At 48.2% G+C, this 23,525-nt stretch overlaps 1 protein-coding gene across 2 annotated transcripts; it reads right to left on the minus strand.

The window, feature by feature from the left end:
- Positions 1–114: 114 nt before the first annotated feature.
- On the minus strand, positions 115–23,296 carry USP5 (ubiquitin specific peptidase 5). Of its 2 annotated transcripts, none has more exons than XM_063128956.1 (20): positions 23,143–23,296; positions 19,079–19,204; positions 18,796–18,862; positions 18,408–18,541; positions 18,072–18,217; positions 17,626–17,810; positions 16,488–16,582; positions 15,913–16,106; positions 13,765–13,836; positions 12,702–12,783; positions 12,451–12,576; positions 11,504–11,657; positions 10,852–11,026; positions 6,881–6,969; positions 5,757–5,879; positions 4,046–4,189; positions 3,763–3,908; positions 3,497–3,650; positions 1,363–1,447; positions 115–718 (listed from the first exon to the last, which is right to left on the minus strand). In XM_063128956.1, the coding sequence occupies exons 1-20, from the start codon at positions 23,248–23,250 to the stop codon at positions 625–627; spliced, it is 2,499 nt and encodes an 832-aa protein (XP_062985026.1). In that variant the 5' UTR covers positions 23,251–23,296; the 3' UTR covers positions 115–624. The 2 variants fall into 2 exon arrangements, with proteins under 2 accessions (XP_062985026.1, XP_062985025.1); XM_063128955.1 differs by having other exon boundaries at positions 5,688–5,879.
- Positions 23,297–23,525: the final 229 nt, after the last annotated feature.

A 23,525-nucleotide genomic window follows, 5' to 3' on the forward strand; every position in this document is an offset into this window, starting at 1 on the left:
TTGTAAGACTTGTTGGGAGGACTGATATCCTGAAAGGCAGGATATAAATAATTGTAATAAGCAACAAATAACTTAAAACCGAAGAGACTGGAAGCCGTACGAACAGACCATTGCTGGAGAGGGGGTACAAGGTTTTTATTTGATCCTGTGTGTTTGGCATTTAAGGAGCACATCGAGAACAGGTGCTACTTTACGATCCAGTTTATTTCCTGCAAAGGTTCCAGGGGGTGAGGGAAGCCCACCCTAGATGGTACATAAAGCCACACATACCCAAGGGCTCCCTCCTGCCCCCACCCCCTTCTCAACTGTCCAAAGATGTTAGAATTTCATCAAGCTGTAGCAGTGTGCGAGGATGTTTCCTGGAGTGGCCGGGGCAGTGAGACTCGTTCTTCCTACTTTTACACAGAGGTTCAAATTCCCGCCCACCCCCAACCCCCATCAGTGTCCACAGCTGGGGCACCAGACCCCAGCTTCCATCTGGAGGAATCCTGTCTCTGGGGCTGCAGCAGTGGCACACGGACACGAAAGGGTTGAGAGCCGGCCCTCTGCGTTGCATTCATCACCGCCATTCCCTCTCCTCCTGCCATCAGCTGGCTCTTGCGCCACACCCAGAAGGAGAGCCACCTAGCTGGGAATCCTCCGGTAGAAGTAGATGTAACCAAGATCCTTTGGAGGCTTCTCAGAGGCGCAGACTTTCTGGTCGTTATAGATCACCCATCTGAAACCAGCGGGAGGGGGAAGAACACAGTTAAAGAAAGAGCCACAATGAAAGACCAAAATAATCTGTGACCAGCAATTCTGCAGAAGTGTATAAATAAAGAACAAGACAAAGCACTAGGTACAAAAATCAGCTTATTAAATGTCAAAGTTTAGGGGGGGGGGGTTGTTTAAAAAAATGAACACGTTTCTAGTCGCTCTGGTTACGATGGTATGGTCAGAAGTGTTGAAATCTCAGAACACAGAGAAAGTGAGGTGGTCTAAATAAGAATACCTTTAACCCCCCCCCTCCTCAAACAAAAATGTAATAGATTATGCTAAATAATATATAGTTAAAATGGCTCAATTATTCAAAACAAAAAATAATCAAGTAGGCTTACATAATGCAGATTACAGAGTTAGGGCTTACTTGGTGCAGAAATTTGGTCTTAGAAGCAAAGAATACAGATACTCTGCTTACTGACACTCCCAGGAGCCAATCTGCCACTCCCCAGTGACAGGTCAAGAGGGTTACAGCACTTCCTCCTACCTTCAAAATCCAACAACATATTCGACTAAAGACAGAGGAACGGTAACTGTTGCTAAGTGGCTTCATCCAGAATCCTTCCCTGCCTTTTTCTCTGAAGGCCCGTGTTTCTCCCTTACCTGCTATCCTTCTTGATATGACAGACATAATGGCCGCACATAGTCGATGTGCCCATGTGGCTGACGAAGGCAAAAAGCTGGTATTCTGAAGGTGTAAAAGAAAGAGAGTCACATATGTTTCTTACCCTCTGTGCAGAGCCCTCATCCATAGCCCATGGGGGCGGGGAGAGAGCTCAGACCTATTTCTATGGCTTTCTGGAAGGAAAAACCCTCAGAGGATCTGGTGCTCCTGTTGACTAACCAGGCAGCATGAAGTATACTGAAGAACAGATCCACTGACATGTTCAAATTAGAGGCAATTCTCAGTTAAAGCTATATACAGACATGAGAATGTCCCAAAATATCCAAGGCTCCACTGTTTGTCCACCGGCAGCAAGAATTCACAGGTGCTTTGCCTCAGAATATGGCTGTTCCAGATAAAAATCATGGCTACGAACCTTTGATAGATTCATAGAATCATAGAATAGCAGAGTTGGAAGGGGCCTACAAGACCATCGAGTCCATCCCCCTGCTCAATGCAGGAATCCACCCTAAAGCATCCCTGACAGATGGTTGTCCAGCTGCCTCTTGAAGGCCTCTAGTGTGGGAGAGCCCACAACCTCCCTAGGTAACTGATTCCATTGTCGTACTGTTCTAACAGGAAGTTTTTCCTGATGTCCAGCTGGAATCTGGCTTCCTTTAACTTGAGCCCGTTATTCCGTGTCCTGCACTCTGGGAGGATCGAGAAGAGATCCTGGCCCTCCTCTGTGACAACCTTTTAAGTATTTGAAGAGTGCTATCATGTCTCCCCTCAATCTTCTCTTCTCCAGGCTAAACATGCCCAGTTCTTTCAGTCTCTCTTCATAAGGCTTTGTTTCCAGACCCCTGACCATCCTGGTTGCCCTCCTCTGAACACGCTCCAGCTTGTCTGCGTCCTTCTTGAATTGTGGAGCCCAGAACTGGACACAATACTCTAGATGAGGCCTAACCAGGGCCGAATAGAGAGGAACCAGTACCTCACGTGATTTGGAAGCTATACTTCTATTAATGCAGCCCAAAATAGCATTTGCCTTTCTTGCAGCCATATCACACTGTTGGCTCATATTCAGCTTGCGATCTACAACAATTCCAAGATCCTTCTCGTTTGTAGTATTGCTGAGCCAAGTATCCCCATCTTGTAACTGTGCATTTTGTTTCTATTTCCTAAATGTAGAACTTGGCATTTATCCCTATTAAATTTCATCCTGTTGTTTTCAGCCCAGCACTCCAGCCTATCAAGATCACTTTGAAGTTTGTTTCTGTCTTCCAGGGTATTAGCTATCCCACCCAATTTGGTGTCATCTGCAAATTTGATCAGCGTTCCCTGTACCTCCTCGTCCAAATCATTAATAAAAATGTTGAAGAGCACTGGGCCCAGGACTGAGCCCTGCGGCACCCCACTCGTTGCCTCTCCCCAGTTTGAGAAGGTTCTATTGATAAGTACTCTTTGAGTCCGATTCTGTAGCCAACTGTGAATCCACCTAATAGTTGTTCCATCTAGCCCACTTTTAGCTAGTTTGTTAATCAGAATATCATGGGGCACTTTGTCGAAAGCTTTGCTGAAGTCAAGATATATGACGTCCACAGCATTCCCACAGTCCACAAGGGAGGTTACCCGATCAAAAAATGAGATCAAATTAGTCTGACAGGATTTGTTCCTGACAAATCCATGTTGGCTTCTAGTAATCACTGCATTGAATTGTCCATGAATTGTCTAATCCCCGTTTTAAGGTAATCTAAATGACTGGCCATAAATTAATTATGCTGTCCTTTTGAGCTATGGCACCTCCCTGACACTCATATGGTTTGTTTTTAACTTTGTATATTTATTGTTTTATACCGTATGTTTTTATCTGTACACCGCCCTGAGGTCTTAGTGATATAGGGCGGGATATAAATATTTTAAATAAATATCCCTCCATCAGACCACCACGCCCCAATCTTGAGAGCATGATCCAGGTTTGGGGGGTGGGAGAAAGAGACGGATGGGTGGGGCACTCTCAGCTCAGACAATTGCAGCGCAGGGTTCTAAAAACCAAGCCAGAAGTTTAAAGCAGCAAAAAGGCTTAGGGAGCAAAGCCATTCAGCCGTCCAAAGCTCTGGGTTCCAGACTCACTTCCAGGTCCATCGCGCACTTTTGGCCCCGCAGGGACGGATTCAGAGATGGATTCTGCCGCTGAACGCCCCTCTGAGACATCCATGGCAGCTTCTGCATCCAGGTCATCAATATGGCTGAAGATCCAGTCCACAGCCCTCTCAAGACTGTTATTCTACAGACGAGAGGATGGGAACAGTCATGTTAGGAGCTGTGTTTTCAAAGTGGGGGGAATTTAAGGAGCAGCAGGAGAGGAACCTTCTGTTCATCTTTCACCCTGGACCCACCGTAGCTCTCAGTGCTTTCATAGCCTGATCCCGGGAGAAACCCATGGAGACTATGGTTGCCACGCTATCTTCAGATGGGGGATCTGGACAGGTGATAGTGGAACCTGGCCCACTTGACCCTGGAAGAATCAGAGGATTTGCAAAATCTAAAGAAGAGAGGAACAAAGCGTTAAACAGTCTTGCTCCACGGATACAATTACATTTTTGCCTGCCACCTTGTCTGAATCCCAGCGGGAGGCACAAGACAGTGACCTGGATATGGAGCTCCACTTTGTTGACCTACCTGGATCATCCATGTGCGACATGACCCAGTTCATGGCAGCCTCAACCCCGCTGTTCCCAGTGTAATACACGGCTTTGCGGCAGGCATCCACTGGAAAACCCATCTCCACCAGTTGAGTAATCACAGACTCATCCAACATGGGGGCTGCAGCGGAAAGGAAAAGGGTCAGATGTTCTCAGGGAGCAGCAGCACTTCTGGCCAACTCTCAACGTGACCGTGCCTCCCCCCAGCTCCGCCAATCCCCTCTCGCTCTCTCCACGCATCGGCCAATACCATGCCTGCAATCCAGGGGTCTCAAAGCAGGGTGGTAGCCCCCTATACAGAGGCAACAACCAGATGGTAGGGGAGGTGCAGCCATCACCACAATTCTAAGAGGGCTCAGAGGTACAGACTGGCCCCTCTCCGCACCTACGTCGTCTGCAAATACAAACACCCTAGCAGGGCTGTGTGAACTTGTCACCCATCAAGCCCAAAATGCAGACCCCCCCAGCCATATGCGGAGGCCCTCCTAGCAGCATAATCAGCTGCTTGTTTTTGCTCTCTCCAAAAAGATAAAAAACCCAGGCTCAACGCCACAAGAATATTTAACAGGAATGGGAGGAGGGGGAACATCCCACTAGGGCAGGGATAGGGAACAGGGGGGCCTCCAGATGCTGCTGGGCAGCAACCCCCAGCCTCCCACACTATTGGCTCAGCTGGCCAGGGCCAAAGGGAGTTGTAGCCTAGCCCACAGCCCCCCAACCCTGCACCAGGGTTTCACCTTTGACCCACTATAGTTCTTTGTGCATGCCTAACCTGACCTTGAGAGGAGGCTATGGGGGCTACACTACCGTCACTAAATGGTAGGCAGCTGCTACATATCACTATTATTACTAGAAACTGTGTGGGTGGTTCTACGACTGAGTTTACAGGTTGGGGGGGGGGATGTTTCTCTTGAAAAAAGGCTTAAGGTACACTACAGCCCATCCATTTTCCTTTTCACCTATCTGGGCCCCTGCCTGGAAGTTAGATCTGCCAGTCAAATCATCTCTGCAGGATACACTTGAGGATGCCTAAACTGTCCATTTCTTGACCTGGAAGGCTCACTTGGACAACATTTAAGGAAGGGTCAGGGTTTTTTTTTTATGCTGTAACAGTAATGACACTGGCTGTAATGTTCCATTCTCCTAATATCATAAAGGCACATACAGTCAAGGTCTTGGCTTGATGAAAGATTCAGAAATTTGCAGGGTACCACCGGCCTCTTTCGCTAGCGTTAACCGGGAAGGTAGGTGTGACAGAAAACATGGTTTTTAAATGATCTAATTTAACTCTCCAGACAAGAATTGCAAGTTACCAAACCTGGCTAAAGTGGAACAGCATGCAGTACAAATGCTCTGGAAACACATTTTACGAGCTTCCACTTTACAGTCCCCACCACCAAAGCCCGATTCAATAACAGCTCTGTTGAGAACATCCAGAGACACAGGGTGTAAAGGCCAGCTGGCCACTCAGTAGTAAGGAGACAGGAAGACAGACTGAGCAAAGGGGAAAGGCACTAACACAGGTAACAGGACACGAGGAGAGAGAGAGAGAGAGAGAGAGAAGCAGGGAGTGAGTAAGTAAGGCTCAAGGAAGAAAGGAGAGGAGAAGAGTCACTAACATGTTGGAGAGGAGAAGTGAGGGGAGCAGAAGGAGTCGTCGTCCTCGTTGCCATAGAAACCCAGGCTACCTTTGGGCTCATCTGGCGTCACTAGCGGGGGGGCTATATCGGGCATCTCCTCTTCCTCAGGCTGCAGTCCAGTCCCCTGAAGTGCAGAGATATCCAGCTCGTCTGGCATTTCAATGGAGACGTCTGAGAACACGGTGAAGAACACAAGTATTTGTATGAGTAACACAACTGTCTCTGCAGAGGCCACCAGTGAGGGAGGAAGCAGCCGCCAGGCACCTCTCCATCATGCCTGGGTCCAACTCCAGCTGAGAGCCCCCTCCGTCCTGCTACAAACTGTCACTGCAGAAGCCACCAGTGAGGGAGGAAGCAGCCGCGAGGCACCTCTCCATCCTGCCTGGGTCCAGCTCCAGCTGAGAGCCCCCTCCCTCCTGCTGCCAGCTGCCAACTCTCACTGCTGAACTCTGCAACTAAGAATGTGGTGCCTGAATTTGCTTTTCTTTCCCCCCTCCTCCCTCCCAATTCCCTTTCCTTTTGTGTCATGACTTTTAGATTGTAAGCTTGTGGGCAGGGACTGTCAAGAAATATTTTTGTAAGTTGCTGTCATAAAAATGCTTAAATAAGTAAATAATAAATAAATGTAAGTAACCCATCAAGGGGAAAAACAAGAAGTGTGTCCAAGCCGAGAGGAAACTGGCTGGCAACTTCATGCAGGCCAGGCCACGTGGAAACAAGTAAGCAGAAAGGTGTACATAGCGTGACAACGCAGGATGTCACGATGCATTCTGGGATTCCGAACTACTGCTCCCAAGATGCATTTGGATATGGAACATGCTTCAAATCCTGTATACACAGAATGCGATCTTGAATTAAAGACGAACTCTCATCCAAGATTACATGAATGAATTTGTTAATTTCCAAGGAAATCATGAATGCACGTGGGGGAAGTTCACCCATTGCTAGGCCTGGGCTGTAATAAGCACAGGATAACACTGACTGACCACACAAGGCAATTTTGAGGATTACTAAAACAGCTGAACACTCTAAAGCGTTATATACATTTGCTGTGTCAACATTGTTCATGTTAACCAGTGCAGAATTTGCTGCTGCAACAGAAGTTGCCATGATTGAATTAGGGGAGGTCACGCCAGACTCTGAGACATCATGCCTCTTAGCACCCCTCTTACCGAGCTTTTTGGGAACCCAATCTAGGCCAAAAGTGAATTTCTTGATCTGGATCACTAGATAATCTGGGAAGGAGGCAAATCGAGTTGTTCTGGAAAAGTAAAAGAAAAAGAAAAAAGGAACCAGTGAAGCATCACATTTCAACTGTTCAAGAACAACCGAGGGAGGAGAAGACGGATTCCAAGATAGGACTGACAAACCCATGAAGGATAGAAACTACCAATGGCTACTAGTTTATTAGTCAATCTGGGGAGTTCCTATGCTTTAAACCAACCTCTTCTGCCATGCTTGAAGTTTTTTTTCCTACTAGTTTAGATCAGGAGAGGGCAGATATCAGGCTTTTGGGAACTACTTAGTTTTTTATTCGAATCTCATGGTCCACCAGTGGAAGGCAGATGCAAAGGAGTGGTTCAGGGCAGACATACACCTAGCAGAATTAAGGAAAAGGGTGACTGTCTCTCAGCACATGCCTCAGACCAAGCAGTTGTTTTAATATAATCTCGTATAAGAATACAGTAGTGTAAGGCTTATTACTCGAGGATGTTGAAAGCTCGAGGACATTGAGAAGGTGCTTGGACAGGTCCGCGCAACCACCTCGGTACTGGATCCTTGCCCCTCTTGGCTAATAAAAGCTAGTAGGGATGGAACAGCCGGCTGGGCCAAGGAGGTTTTTAATGCTTCTCTATGAGAGGGAGTGGTCCCAGACCGTCTGAAAGAGGCGGTAGTGAGACCACTCCTGAAGAAAACTTCCCTGGACCTGGAAAATCTTAGTAACTACAGGCCGGTGGCAAATGTTCCATTCCTGGGCAAGGTCCTTGAGCGGGTGGTGGCGGGACAGCTCCAGACACTTTTGGATGAGACTGATTATCTGGATCCATTTCAGTCGGGTTTCAGGCCTGGTTTTGGCACGGAAACAGCCTTGGTCGCCCTGTATGATGACCTATGACGGGAGAAAGACAGGGGGAGTGTGACTCTGTTGATTCTCCTTGATCTCTCAGCAGCTTTCGATACCATCGACTTCTGGGACGACTCGCTGAGTGGGAGGGCACTGCATTGCAGTGGTTCCACTCCTACTTGGTGGGTCGGCTCCAGAAGGTGGTGCTTGGGGGACATTGCTCGGCCCCGTGGACTCTCCAGTATGGGGTTCCGCAGGGGTCGGTCTTGTCCCCCATGCTGTTTAACATGTACATGAAACCGTTGGGTGCGGTCATCCGGAGTTTTGGAGTGCGCTGTCATCAGTATGCTGATGATACATAGCTCTACTTCTCCATTTCATCTTCATCAGGTGAGGCTGTGGATGTGCTGAACCGGTGCCTCGCTGCGACGATGGACTGAATGAGGGCTAATAAACTGAAACTCAATCCAGACAAGACTGAGATACTGGTGGTGGGTGGTTCTTCTGGCCAGATGGGGGCTGTTCAACCGGTTCTGGATGGGGTTGCACTCCCTCTGAAGGAGCAGGTTCGTAGCTTGAGGGTTCTCCTAGAACCATCTCTGTCACTTGAGGCTCAGGTGGCCTCGGTGGCACAGAGTGCTTTCTACCAACTTCGGTTAGCGGCCCAGCTATGCCCCTATAGTTGTCCATACTCTGGTAACCTCCAAATTAGATTACTGCAATGCCCTCTACATGGGGCAGCCTTTGAAGATGGTTCGGAAGCTGCAGCTTGTGCAAAATGAAGTGGCCAGATTGATAACTGGAACAAGGAGGTTCGAATATATAACACCAATTCTGGCCCGCTTGCATTGGCTGCCTATACATTTCCGAGCCCAATTCAAGGTGCTGGTTTTAACCTATAAAGCTCTACATAGCTTGGGACCACAATACCTGATGGAACACCTCTCCCGACATGAACCTACCCGTACACTGCGCTCTACATCTAAGATCCTCCTCCAAGTGCCTACTCCGAGGGAAGCTTGGAGGACGGCAACAAGGGAGGGGGCCTTTTCGGTGGTGGCCCCCCGACTGTGGAATGATCTCCCTGAGGCGGCTCGCCTGGCGCCAACACTGTTATCTTTCAGGCGCCAGGTCAAGACTTTTCTCTTCCCCAAGGCATTTAACACCGTTTAACAATGCTACGTTTGTTTTTTAATGGACCCCAGAACTGTTGTTTTTAAATGGATACTGTTGTTTTTGTTTTTAAATTTTGTATACTTTTAATGTTTACTGTTTTTAACTTTTGTAAACCGCCCAGAGAGCTTCGGCTATGGGGCGATATATAAATGTAATAAATAAATACTAGAGATCTATCAGACTGATTTTGCTCATTTTTGTTTTAAACTGGAGCTTGAGCAATTACACGGAGAAAATTGTGGAACGTCGTTAAAAGTTCAAGGCTTGAGCTTTGGGCCGTCTGGGAAGGGAGAGGGATGAGGCAAATAGGAGATTAATGCATATTAATCCTCCCTCCCAATCCCTTTTCCTTTTGTGTCATGTCTTTTAGATTGTAAGCCTGTGGGCAGGGACTGTCAAGAAATACTTTTGTAAGCCGCCGTGAGAGCCTTTTTTGGCTAAATGGCGGCATAAAAATCCTTAAATAAATAAATAAATAAATATGCTCTACACTGTGCATGTAATGTAACATGTGACACAATGTGGGTCTGCACGTGTTATGATGCTTACTTCCTGTAAGCTCTTAGGGAGCTGGGCCAGGGAGGGACAGGCACAGAATGTTGGGAAAGGGACTGAAGGAAAGACAATCAGCAATAGTTAGAGGAGGAGGAGGAGGAAAAGAAGCTGAAGAGAAAGAACTAAAAGGACACCAGAGGGAAAAGAGTGAGAGAAAAAATTACATGGCATATTTTATATCTCAGGCTTCAAGAAAAGGTAAACAATCTGATAAAGAACTTTTTTGTTTTGTTTTCACCATTGCCAGTTTATTTATAGTACATTTATTTTAAAAGTGTAAAGTTGTTCCAGGAGCAAGGGAAAAGGGCAAACATATTTTTATCCAATCACTCCAACACTACTAGCCCCCGTGGTGACATGGGATTTACATTAGCTGATTCAAGACTAAGTTTGCAGTCCTTTCACACAAAAATCTACTCCTGGTTTTCCCCATCAGCAGTCTAATTTAGGTCTAATCTCACTTGAACACTGAGAATATGAAACTCTTGCAGATCTACAGCAAATCACCCAGAGATCTACCAGTAGGATCACAGAATAGCAGAGTTGGAAGGGGCCTACAAGGCCATCGAGTCCAACCCCCTGCTCAATGCAGGAATCCACCCTAAAGCATCCCTGACAGATGGCTGTCCAGCTGCCTCTTGAAGGCCTCTAGTGTGGGAGAGCCCACAACCTCCCTAGGTAACTGATTCCATTGTCATACTGCTCTAACAGTCAGGAAGTTTTTCCTAATGTCCAGCCGGAATCTGGCTTCCTTTAACTTGAGCCCATTATTCTGTGTCCTGCACTCTGGGAGGATCGAGAAGAGATCCTGGCCCTCCTCTGTGTGACAACCTTTTAAGTATTTGAAGAGTGCTATCATGTCTCCCCTCAATCTTCTCTTCTCCAGGCTAACCATGCCCAGTTCTTTCAGTCTCTCTTCACAGGGCTTTGTTTCCAGACCCCTGATCATCCTGGTTGCCCTCCTCTGAACAGTAGACCTTGATCTACTTCCTGCCTACCCTCTGCTTTAGTTAGCCCATGCCTTTTGCCTCCTAAAGAACTGCCCATAAAACAGAACACTTTTTTCCTATCTGTCTGAAATTTGGCAACGTCTGATCAATTTGGATGAACAGTGGAACGGAAGCCAACCAAGTTATAGGCAGCAGCAGTGCAGCTAGGTCCCCCAATGAAATTAAAATAAATGGGAGTAATAAAAACAGACAAAATTGATTATGAAAAATTGATTATGAAACAACTATGATTCTAACGAGGAGGTTTAAACAGCAATGAAAATAAATGGAACTTGCCCCCTTGCCCACCCGCCCCTCTTCTTCCTAGCCAGCCCCATCTACCCGCTCTCTCACTCACTTGAGTGCCACAGACTTGGCCTGCAAGGCTGTGCTCCAGAAGTCATCCACTTGTTCTGGGGCTCCATAGGCCTCAAGGCAAGAGCTGAAAGGCACCTTGGCACGGACCAGCTCAGGCAGCGGCTGCTTTTCTTCCTCCGCCTGCCGCTTCTTTTCCTCATATTCCAGCAATTCATCTGGAGGAAACAGCACGGAAGAGCAAGCTCTGGCTCGTCAGGCTTTTGTAGGGAGAGTTATATCAGGTGGAACAGGGGCAAGTGTGGCGATAGGACACAGGACTGGGACCGGGCAAAGCCTCACTCCCATTCTAATACGCACAGCAGGCCAATCCTGCACTTGTGTCAGCCGCCAGGCTTGGGTAAGGGAACGGCGGAATCTCCGCGGAAGCCTCACTCGAATCAATTCTCACTGCATGGTGTACAGCCAAGATGTGAGAACAGAGGGAGGCCGTGGCAGCCACCACGACGGACGTCTTAGTTTTGTCAAGGCCTCAGAGCAAGTCTGAGTGGAGCCAGAGAAAAGCTGCCCTCATTGACTTGCAATTGCCAAGAGATGATGCCAGTTTTGCTTATTTTTAACACATGAGCACAGAATCGTGTTTGAAAAGGAAAGGGGGGGGGCGGGACCAGCTCCTGCCCTTCAAAGCGCCCCACCTTTGTTCAGCGCCGCGTCCATGGGCACCGGCAGCTGCATAATGTAGTCCACCCGCTGTGTGTATTTCACTTTCTCCGTGGCCAAGCACTTGAGCTTCTCCTCCACCAAGAAGCGGAAGACCTCATTTGGGTTTTCGGAGCTACGGCAGTTCCTCTGGGGAAGGACGAGATTTTAAAAGGAAGGATGATCAGCAGAACATACACAAATGCGACGCAGGAGGAAATAACTTAGGGGCGAGGCAATTTCAAAGCAAAAAACACCCCACACTCCCCTTCTAACCGTCTAAAAAGCACAGAAGTGGTTTTCAAGCTTCTCAGCCAGGGAAACCTTTCTCCACGTATCATGGCTGCTGAAGACAGCCCCTCCCCGCACCCATTGCACAAGATCCTGGAGAGCCTTTTAGGCCTAGCAAGTGCCTGACCACGGAGCCAACATTTCTCTGCAGATGTATATTCAGGAGGAGTCTGAGTAGGGGTGGGCAAGCTAGCTTTTAGGGAAGCTTGTCTGTCATTGGTGGTCTCCTCCCTGAGAAAGCCCAGGGCTCCCTGGAATACTACGAAAACCACCTGCTGACACTCCGCCCCTCTCCAAGGGTTCCGTCACCTTAGCCGTCATTCACAAGCTACAGCTTAGTGATCTCCTCCAGAATAAGGTGGACTGCAGGATGCTTGTACTTCCTTCAGGCCTCTCCTGATTGGAGTCAGAGGGGTCCCTCAAGCAGGCGCTCCTGCCAACGAACCACCCTCGTATCACACTCCCCGCAATGTTGCCCATGGCCTTCTCTCTGCAGCGGCAGCACTCAGTGAGGTTCTGCAGGCTTTGCCTCCCATACAAGTTCAGGTCAACACTTTCAGCCCTTCCCTACTACTTCCATCTAGGAGTCAACACACAAAACATCCAACCACCCCCCAAAAAGCCAACTTCCTAAGGGCCCTGGAGCCATTACCTCCACCATGTTGATGAAGTGCAGGAAGAACTCCTGAGCATCTTGCTGCCGATTGGTTGAAAACTCTGGATGACCTTTGCCAACGAGAGATTTGAACATACGTGGTGCAATGCCATCTTGAATGCCCTGCAAGGAGACGGGACAAAGTGTGCACACCAATAAGGAACATACTCCCATAAACTACTAAACAGCAGCTAGTGCCTTCTTCCAGCCTCAAGGATAATGGGTCTCTGCCCACCCATCCCGCCTACCTTCTGGTCTAGTTGCTGTTCTCCATCTGAAGGAGCAGGTTTGGAATATTCCCCAGAGAGTAGTCCATGGCCCAGCTTGGCTCTGGAAAAGCAGATTAAATTTTGTCAGTTCCGAGATAGGCAGAATTAAGGCCTTGCAATCCATTGAAGTCTTGATGGGAGTCTTCCATTCCCCACACAGGGTCAAAGCTGAGCTCTATTAGCTTGAGAGCTTCAGCAGGTCTCCATCAGCTTTCCAAAGGGACCTCAAGGGATTGTCAAGCAGTGCACCAAGGAACAAAACCCTCTGAATCACGGGCATGCAGCTTTCGCTTGGGCTGGGTTGGCTTTTTTCTTTCGAGGAACAAAAATTGAGCGTGCAACTCAGATTAAAAATAATAAAAATCCTCAAAGCCACAGGCTTCATTTCAACAGTTAAATTCCTAAACCCGTAAGAAAACATGAAAACCCCAATCAGCACATGGCATTGCAAGGAATGTTTTTCAAGTTGTGACGGTTTCTGCTCAGCGAGCGTACTCTGTTCACTAGCAAACTATGACAGATAGGGATGGGCCTGGAATGCAGAAGAAAGGCACATATAATAATAAAGAACAAACAAACGAAGTGAATAACTAGAAAAAGGGGGAGTAGCAGAGAAACATCAATGTGGGAAACACAGGGACAGCTGAGGGTACTTGACTGGTTAGGGGCAGCGGTCAGCAGGGCAAGAGTCCAGAAGCAACGGAGCATTTACTGGGGAACTTCACTTTTTTAAAAAACACACCAAACCAGGTGGAAAACACACATAAGAAGATGTTGTTTTAACTGCTAGCATACAAGAAAACATTTTCATAGGCAATGTTCAGCAATAGTCAGCCTTTCCCTGCATATTTTGCTGGATTCAAATATCTGGGACAACTTGAACTCCTTAGCAGTAACAACACGCCAGGGCTACGCGGGGAGCCCTCTACGCCAAGGAGCCTCTCCAGTCACTTCAGGGGCAGCCCCATGAACGACAGCAGCCGAGGCAAGAGGCCCCGTGTTCACAACCCCTGACCACGTCCCCCTTTAGAGCACTACGTACACTTGCGTGCTGAAGTCCTGCGTAGGATCGGAGGGAGCATTTCGGAATATTTTCTCGAGCTTGTCTACATATCTAGAAAGCAAACAGAAGGGACAATTTCTTAAGTTTATCATGTGATTTGTACTCCAGCGTTCTAAAAGCAGTAAGCAAATTCATTTGAAACAACTAAGGAAAAACAGCAGTGTAAAAACAGTATCCCACTCAACAGACCTGCTTACTCAACAAAGGCCTGCTTGAAGAAAGCAGTCTTTGCCTGTCAGCAGAAGGGCAACAGGGAGGTTTTTTTTAAAAAAAATCTATTTTAATGTGGTTTTATTTTATCTTGCAGACCGCTCCGAAATTTTGAATGGGGAGCGGTATATAAATATTATAAGTAAATAAATGGATAAGTGAACAAACTCAGGGAACCAAGATCACCGCTTTAAGAAAACTCCTCGTGCCCGCAGACTCTGCCCTTGTCACAGTGGCAAAGTGGAGCATCTGCCTCGTTACCTGTTCTAATGCCCAACCTATTCCCAAATTCATTCTAAGTATTTAGATCTATTTCCTGAAGAAAAGTCTGCCTGGCCCGATTTGGAGGGAATCAAATTTCTGTTTACATGTGCCAAAGGAAGTGAGGCAGGTGGCTACTAGGAGGAGGGCTTTCTCCGCTGTGGCACCCCGGTTGTGGAACGAGCTCCCCAGAGAGGTCCGCCTGGCGTCTACACTGTACTGCTTTCGTCGCCAGCTGAAGACCTTTTTATTCACTCAGTATTTTAACACTTAATTTTAACTGAAATTTAAATTTTACTGTTTTAACTCTGTATTTTAATCTTATATCAACTTTGCTGTGTGGTTTTATCCTGGTTGCGCTTTTTATACTGTATTTCGTAATTGTGTTTTTAACCTGTTGGATGTTTTATTGTGGTTTTAATTTTTGTGAACCGCCTAGAGAGCTTCGGCTATTGGGCGGTATAAAAATGTAATAAATAAATAAATAAATGTGATGACGAGACAATCACCCTGGCACTGGCCAACTTTGCTCTTGGCATAGTGTAAATTTTCTGACTTCACAGAACGTTAAAAATGTGTAAGATTTGTTTTAAACATTTGTAAGTTTTGTTTTATTGATTTTACCTATGTATGTTTCTTGTATGCATGTTGTAAACATTGGCTAAAATACTGAAAGCTTTATCTAAACTATTACAACTGACAGAGCCAGCATTGTTATCTATTCAGAGCTTGGGACCCAAATAATCTCACACACATTTAGGCCTCAGAATAGTACAGAAATATTGGCTTCTTGTCTTGCATGTCTTGACTGGGAAGGCCCTCTGAAGCTTACTAAATCATGGACACAGAGAAATGGTTGCTCCCCAGATCTGGAATTGCCTTCCACAAGCAACATATACTGTATTTTGTAATTGTGTTTTTAACCTGTTGGTTGTTTTATTATGGTTTTAATTTCTGTGAACCGCCCAGAGAGCTTCGGCTATTGGGCGGTATAAAAATGTAATAAATAAATAAATAAATAAATAAACAAACATGACATTTTTTTCTTTAAAACTGGCTTCAGTGGCCAGGGTTATGGCAAGATGGGGTTTAATCGAATGGCTGCAACAGATTTTGGTCATTAACGTACCGGGGCTGTTCACACAACACAACATCCCATCGTGGGTTATTTAATCCATGGTGAGGCTGCAGTGTCTGTGGCCACCATTCTTAACATGCAACACTCCCTTGGGTGTCTGCCTTACGGTTACACAAGGTTGTTTAACCCTCATATAACCCACGCTCGCCAGGTTCGCATGACACAACCACCCCCTGAGCAGGGGTTGCATATGCAACTCAGTGCCTATGAACGCCGTGGATTGCTGTGGGTTAAATCCCAACCCAGTCATTGGTACCCACTCCATGCACTTGAGGGGAGGCAGAGCATAAAGTTGAACAAAACCAACAAAACTCACTCAACCCCCCCCCCCCCCCAAAAATCCTATTGAACCAGAATTATGCAGTTCCACCCAGTTTGCAAAGATTTAGTGTTTCCCATTATTTCTCTTGGACCTTTCTGGCGATGCAATCGTGGACAATACCCCTGACCTCTCCAGCGAAGGCCGCTATTTCCCCCACAGCTACAGAGACGGAGGCCTGACTTTGCTGCTCACTTACTTCCGCTGGAAGTCCGGTATGCTGAACAGCACTTGCACTACCGAGTTGAGGTAGCAGCTGTTCCCCAGGTTGCGGATGCCCGTGTAGCCAGGGCCATAGAGGGGCTTGAGCTGCACTCCAGACTCCTGGATCAGCTCCCACTCGCCAATCCGCTGGTTCATATCAATTTCTAGCTCCGTCATGGTCTTGTCAGTCTGGTGAGGAAGAGACACAGACAACCTTCAGGGCAGCACCTGAGGGAGGTTCTCAACAGAAAAATCCAGCCTGCTGGAGTAAGTCACGACAAGGGCAGTGAGCAATGCCTTTACGACTCTGAAGGCACGGAGGAGGCCTCAAGAGCCATCTCCCCGCCCTCTTCTGCTTGGAAGCTCACCATCCTAAAGAAAGCGCCTAGAATGCAGAAGCAAGGACAGAAGAAGCATTCTGACCTCATGAGAGATGGGAAATAGCTGAGTCACTCTCCAGTAGGAATTTCACATCCTACCCAGAGAGCGAGTGTGAACAGCTCAATGCCACAGTGGCGATGAGGATCTCAGAGCAGGAAGAACAGCGTTCCTTTCATTGCCCCTTCTCACCTTCTGCATTTTGAGCATGTCGATCCCAAAATGAGCCAGGTGCTCAGCCAGGTTGGGGTCCAAAACCATGTCATCCTCATCATAAGAGTAAACATCTACAGAGGAAGGGGAGAAACCAGGCACATCTCAGAGGGCAGGAATGACCAACTGGTGCCTTGAGGCTGAACGTAAATTTGCAAAAACAGATTCTATCTACCCCCCCCCCCCCAAATTTAAATCTATGAGAGAAACTATTAGCAAATCTTTTGACTATACCTTAAAAAGCGGGTGCAAGAGCAATATTAGAGATAGGACATCTTTTTTGAGGGGGATTTGCATGCAATATCCTGGCCCATAACTACTCAAAGGCTGGGAGGGTTCTCTGGCAAGGTAAGTTCCCAACTCACTGTGAAGAGCAAAGGATGGCCAGCCAGTAGCAAATGGGACAGATCCAGCCCCTGAAGAGATTCCACTTAGCCCCTGAAGGCCAGGCCAGGTTTAACCAAAGTTATGATCAAGACATCTCCTTGCTAAGAACAGTGGCTGAAACGTTTTGTTTTCAAGGTATTAGAAATAGAGATACTCCACATTTCCATTTTACCTCGCCTTTGAGTGCAAGATATACATAGTGTGAGAGTACATTTGGGCCGTAACTGTGAAACATCACAAGAGCAGCTTTACTGTCTGTGTGTAAAGGGGTGTCTCTGTAGCAAATTTACTTTGGACCTCTCTGCCCCAAGAACAGATTGTGAATTCTGACACAGCAAAGTAGGCTTCTATGGCCTGGTTCAGACAACACGCTAACCCACGCTGCTTAACCACAAAATGCATTCTCTTAACCATTTTGTGGTTAAGCAGCATGGTTTAGCGTGTTGTCTGAACCAGGCCTATGATGGTTAGTGCAGCAACTGCTCTAGCAAACCTTCTGCTCATCACATGCTAGAATAGTCACACTCCCTTGAAACTGGGGGAGGAGAGAGCAGTCAAACTGACCCAGGTCAGGAAGACGGTCCTTGTGCCATTCTTCCCTATGAACTGCAAGTGCTTCATATCTGAACACAAAGAACCGAGCCTTTCCGGGGCCACAGATCCCAAAGCGGAAGGCCGGGTTCCAGCAGGAACTGGAGGACAAGAAACCGGCTGCCCCGGTCTCTCTTACCAGCTCCATCAGGAGTGATGGTTCCCAGCTTCACAGCCAACGGATAGCCCGTCTCCCGGTAATGTTCTACAGCATGGTTGTTGCCCCCGCTGCCATCAAAATAGCGCCGCCCACACAGGATGGAGCCGTCTGTCATATTGAGCCATAGGTTCTCACGCATGTCACACTTGGTGCACTTCCAGCCACTGGCAAGGGAAGCCATTTGAAGACACTTATCTCACCTCTCAGCCACCTGCAGTTTTACCCCCCCCCCCCCATGAAGCAGGCATGCACTGAGCCCATCTCAACCCTGCGCCCTTTCTGAAGGACTCACTGGCTGGCAGTGTCCACCCTAAAAAGGAGTGCATGTGCCTCTGTTGACACGGGGAGGGAAATTAAACCGGAACTCCCCGCTGCCTCAGCAGGTGGAGAGGAGAGAGAGGCTGAGGGGAGGCAGCCCAGCTCACCAAGGAGGGATCCGCACGCCATTCGGGAGCTGCTGGAGTGAGAAGGCATGCCGGGACACACGCCGAACCTCCCCATCCCAAGCTTGCACTTCCTGTTTCCGTGAGGCAGAATCTGCTGTCAGAATAGCTTCAATTGCACTGGAGATCTGGAACACAGGGAGCAGCAAGGAAAGGGTCGCGTTTCCGCCACCTGGCACCTATCACCAACACAGGCTCGGAGTCACACAGAATTCACCTGCGTGCTGCCCCACTCCACAGGCTCAGGCCTGCTCCCTCTCCTTAACTCAGCCCCCAAGCAAAGCATTCCAGACCAGGCTGATGAAACCAAGAGCTTACCCGGTCCTTGACCATGTCTGGCAGTCCTTCCAGCCCATCCCGAGGAATATCCAAGTGGTCTGGCAGAATTACGATTTTGACATGTTCATCATATTCGTATTTCTCCTCAGGGATGTCAAACCCCCCTTCCACACCTACCAAAAGAGAAGCACAACCGTAGCAACTGAGAAGTGCAGGACACAACTCTGGGAGTGCAGAAATTTGAACAAATGGAAACCCTAAATCCCACCACCTCAGACCCCAGTTCAGTACAGAGATGATCTCAGAGGAAATGTGAAATATTTGAAACCAAACCTTCATGTAGTCTTCACTGCTAGGAATCTACTGCACCACCAATGTGCGAGGACTTCTTCCTCAGCATAATAGGAAATCTGGTCTAGATCCTTACCAATAGCTAGACGGGTTGGTTTCTTCCTCGGAGGATCGCCGGCGCTGGAGTTGCTATCTTCTTCTTTCTGAATCAGAGCCAAGAGAGAGCCAATTAAGTGGCCATCCACTCACAAAAGCCCAAAGACTGGCTAGTAGGGCAAAGACCGCAGAAGCGCAAAGCACACGGCAGCCTCCATTTGCATCTGGACTTCCTTCCCCTGCTCCGAAATTTAAATAGATGGATCCCACTTTTCAGCTCCAGGAGTGAAGTGCAATAAGGTAGAAACGGCTACCTTTCTTACCAATTTGCGTGTCTTCTTAAGATGCAGATAGACCCGTTGGCCTGTTTTTCCATAATGTTTCTCCACATATTGCTTTCCAAAGCCCAAGAATGTGTTCATGCAAATATACAAGCCTCCATCAGACTCCTGTAAAATAAGGAAGAGATCCATTCAATGGAGAAGGGGTGAGGAAGCTGCCAACCCTGCAGGGTTGCATGCAATCCATTTGGTGGTGGTGGGGAAGCGATTAAGATCCTGTGCCAGGCAAAGCTCAATTCTACAGGCTAAATTATTCAATTTGCAAAAATCTCATGTGATTTTCTGTCACTGGGAGAGACAGCGAGATCTACTGACACTGAAACCCTCCCCTATCCAACAGGAATCCTATTCAGCCACACCTCTGGCTTCCGAGGCTTCAAATGGCGCATTGCCCATACACCTTCAAGCATTTCTTTACAGCCATAGGGTCTAGAAACTTGCACTTCCTTTCAAAATTCTAGACCCAATATCACATCGTTTGTCTTTTCTGTACTCTTCAGCATAAAGACAGCCCCAATACGGAGCCTTCCATTTCTAATACCAATTCCAATCCTAGAGCCAAGATATATATTCAGCATCCTCTATGCAATATTATCTATTGCTGGAGTAGACCAATTCAGATTCTGAAATAGGAGAGTCAAACATCTGCATGTCTCCAAGTTTTTTTTTTTTTTAAATATATCCCTGCACGTTCAAAGCTAGCATTTCTGTGAGAAGGGCAGGCAAGAACCTTCTCTCCAAGGTGCTAGCTTTGCATTTGCATGGGAGATTTTAAGTGGGGCACCAAATAAAGTCTGAAGTAGCCTAAGGCAACAAGAGATTCATTACTTGGGAGCTGCTGAGAGTGTCCCTAATTTTATTCATGTAATTAATTCCCCACTAGTCTGTAATTTAGTGAAACATGATATGGCTCCTCAGCACCTTGCAGGTCTAGAACTGTCTCCATTCTCTGTTCCACCTTGCATTCAAAATATGTGCCTCAGGCTTAAGCCAGGGCCAACCCAAGGGCTGATTCAGATTCACACGGCTAAGGAGCCTTTTCATGAAATAAGTTACAGAGCCCTAAGAGGGCCATATATAACACACTACATTTCACCTTCATTGTCACTCCCCAGTGCTCTGGGTGGTTTTTTGTAGATTTTCGAAAACCTTTTTTCAGGGTGTGGAAGGTAGCATGTGCTGCAGATTGAGGATTAGTAATGCCAGCCTTAGAACTACATTGACAGAAGAGACTGGGGGTGGGGTGGGGAAGTATCACAATGACTGGATGAAGTCCGCTGGCTCTTTCCTAGACACAGAGGTACTCTGAACATTTTTGTGAGGTCCGACCATATTATGTACAGCACTACCAAATCACAGCTTATGCAGCAGCACGCCATGTGTTAGAGAGCACCCCGATACTTGTCCAAAATCACTCCAGAGCATAGCCTTCTTTATTGAGGTGGCTATCAACTACTGATCAACAAGTGTGCATTTGCTATATTTGTTGTGAGGGAGTCAGAAGTCTGTTGCAGAATTCAACGTTTTGGATCAAAATGCAAAATATTGTTTCTAGAAAACTGGCATTCTTCCTCCAGCAAGCCGAGGCATTGCTTGAGATATCACAAGAATCTCTAACGAGTGCATCCCTCTGCCCCAACTGCTAATGACTGCAACAGAAGAGCCCCCCCCTTCTATTAGGCAGATGCCATAAAACCAAGTTGCTTAGCTTGCTAAAAAAAAAGGAAGGGTGGGTGGGGTGGGGGAGCTAGCTGAAAGAAACCAGTCTCAAGAAAGGTGAAACGGAGAACTTCGTTGTCGCTTTCTTTCTAGCAGCAAATCTTCAGACCTTACTGCCCCCCCCAAAACACCAACCCTGACAAGCACATCCTCCTGTAGAGAAGAAAAACATATTCTCCAAGCCCTTTTTAATAAATTAAAAAGTGGGGCAGGAGCTGGACCGCTAACCCCACCCCCGATACATGGTCTAGATAGCTTCTATTGTCTTTGAATTGGCATTTGCTCCACTGCAGTCTAACATCTGGGAGGAGCAGCATGTTTTAAAGGGAGTGCTTGGAGCAGGAATCGACACATCCATTTGCCAGCATCCCAAGATCAAATATTCTTCTCACCGGAACTTTGGTTTGTGCTGAAGTTTGAAGATTTTTATTTTTTAAAAAAAGGAGAGACACCTGCTCTTACCTTTTCCACACCTCAGCACAAAATAGTAAGAGACCATTTAGAGTGAGGGATGATAAGAAGCAGAAATAAATGAACAAGCCCAGCAAACGGTAGGCGTGGAAGCCGGGACTCGTGCAAGGTCTAGGCCAGTGGTTCCCAAAGTGGGCGGTCCTGCCCCCTTGGGGGCAGTGGGATTGCATAGGGGGGCACTAAGAAGCAAGGTGGCGGCAGGGGGGCGCTCGAGGTGGTCTTTTCCATACCAGGAGTTTTGGTTACAGAAGGAAATTTCTGATCGCTATCCTGCACTATGGAGAGTGGTTCAGAAGCTCCTGGTTGCATTTCCAACATCATATTTGGTGGGATGTGGTTTTAGTGTAGTCTGCCTACTTCTCTCCAAGCAAAGACATGAACTCCAGATTACTAAACGTGGTTATTTAGGACTCACATTAAGTGACTTTAAACCAGACATTGGGAAACTGGTATCCCTTCATCACATTAAGAATAGTGAGGTACTTTACCCTAGTTACTAAACGGGATATCTAATAATCTTGCTAAATGACTATCAGACTTTGAAAAGATATCACTGGATCAAGTCCATCAATTACCGTATTTCTTCAATTCTAAGACGCACTTTCCCCCCCATTTAAAAGACGGGGTGCGTGTTAGAATTGCAGGCGTGTCTTAGGGTTTTTTTTCTTCTGTTGGTGGTACTGAAATTAGCGTGCGTCTTACAATCGATGGTGTCGTACAATCGAAGAAATATGGTAGGTTTAATTGAATAAACTAAAAAAATGCAGTTGGATTTTGAATAACTATTCAATTAATTGTTACTGTTTTGAATTTTATTGTTATTATCTTCCTTAGTGGGTCGTTGAAAACCGCTATCCTGACTAATGGTTTTTATAGGGCAGGGTAGGGGGCACTGAGCAGGAGTTTGTGGGACCGGGGGGGGGGGGCGGCGACCTGGAAAGGTTGGGGAGCCAGCCGCAGCCCCGGCCTCCCTCGCTTCGTCCCACGGCAAAGGCGTGGCAGCCGCCGGGCTCCCGCCTCCCGCCACCGGGGCGCTGCGGCTGCGGGGCGTATAATCAGCCCGGCAAAATGGGGGCGATTCCCACGTCCCGGCTGGCCGGAGCAGGGCGGGGAGGCGCGTCCCACACCCGCAGAACGAAGAGGGAAGGGAGCCGCCGGGGGACTGGGAGGCGCCTCGGTGGTGATGCAGCCCATGTGCGGCTTCGAGCCGGCCCAGCCCTTCTCCCTGAGGGCTTCGGGATTCGCAGTCCTTCAGCCCCAGCGCCGGCACCGGCGGGCGAGGGAGGCGGACTCCGATTTCCAGCATGCCCCGCGAGGCACGCCTGGATCGTTCCAGAGGCTTCAGTAGTCCGGCGAGGCGCAGCCGCTCGGAGGACCACGTAGCTGCAGCCGGGCGCGAGAACTACGGTGCCCGGCATGCCCTGCGCGCCCGCTCGCCTCGCACCCCCGGCCTTGTCCTGGTTAAAAGTACTCCGGCAACTGTCATGGGCCAGGCTGCCATACCCAAGGATGCCTCAGGGCCAGGCCCGCGGACGACGCAACGAGGAGACAAGAGGACCGCGCGGCCTTCCCACAGATCTGCGGTGCCAGCCGGCGTAACTACAACCCCCAATAAGCACAGCATTTTTCAAAAGACCGACCGGGCCGCTGAGCCTATTGGGACTTGTAGTGCTCCCTCTGCTCTTCACCGGCGGGTTTGCAGAGGGCGCCCGCCCTGGGAAGACTACAAGCCCCATGGTGCCTTGCGCGGGCGACGCCAGCCTCTCCCTGCCCCCCACCCGCAAGCCCGAGTAGTCGGAGCCTGTGGCGGCCACGGAGACCCCACCAGGGCTCAGGCCTCAATCCTGGCAGCTTACCGGGGTATCGAAGGAGAAGGCGCACTCATCCTTGTGAACGCGGTCTCCGGCCTTGGGCACCCGGATAGACGGCAGCACAGAGAGTAGCGCTTCGCTCAGCTCCGCCATGACAGCTGCTTTCTCCGACACCGCCCACAGCCAGCTCCTACCAATCAGAGAGCGGCGTACACAAGTCCCCTCCAGCCAATGAGGGCGGCACAAAAACAAGGCGGAGTCTACTTCTTCAGCCCCTGAGACCGGAGGCACTTTGTTTGGCGCGTCCTCCCTGCCTCCCTCCCTCCCTGCACTATCTTCTTAAACGGACAGACGCATGATCCAATTAGGGCTGCAGATGTGCGTTCCGGCAAATAGAAACTGCCGATTTGGACCTTGGCACCGCCCCA

Source organism: Elgaria multicarinata, chromosome 6 (assembly GCF_023053635.1).
Source record: "Elgaria multicarinata webbii isolate HBS135686 ecotype San Diego chromosome 6, rElgMul1.1.pri, whole genome shotgun sequence".
NCBI lineage: Eukaryota > Metazoa > Chordata > Lepidosauria > Squamata > Anguidae > Elgaria > Elgaria multicarinata.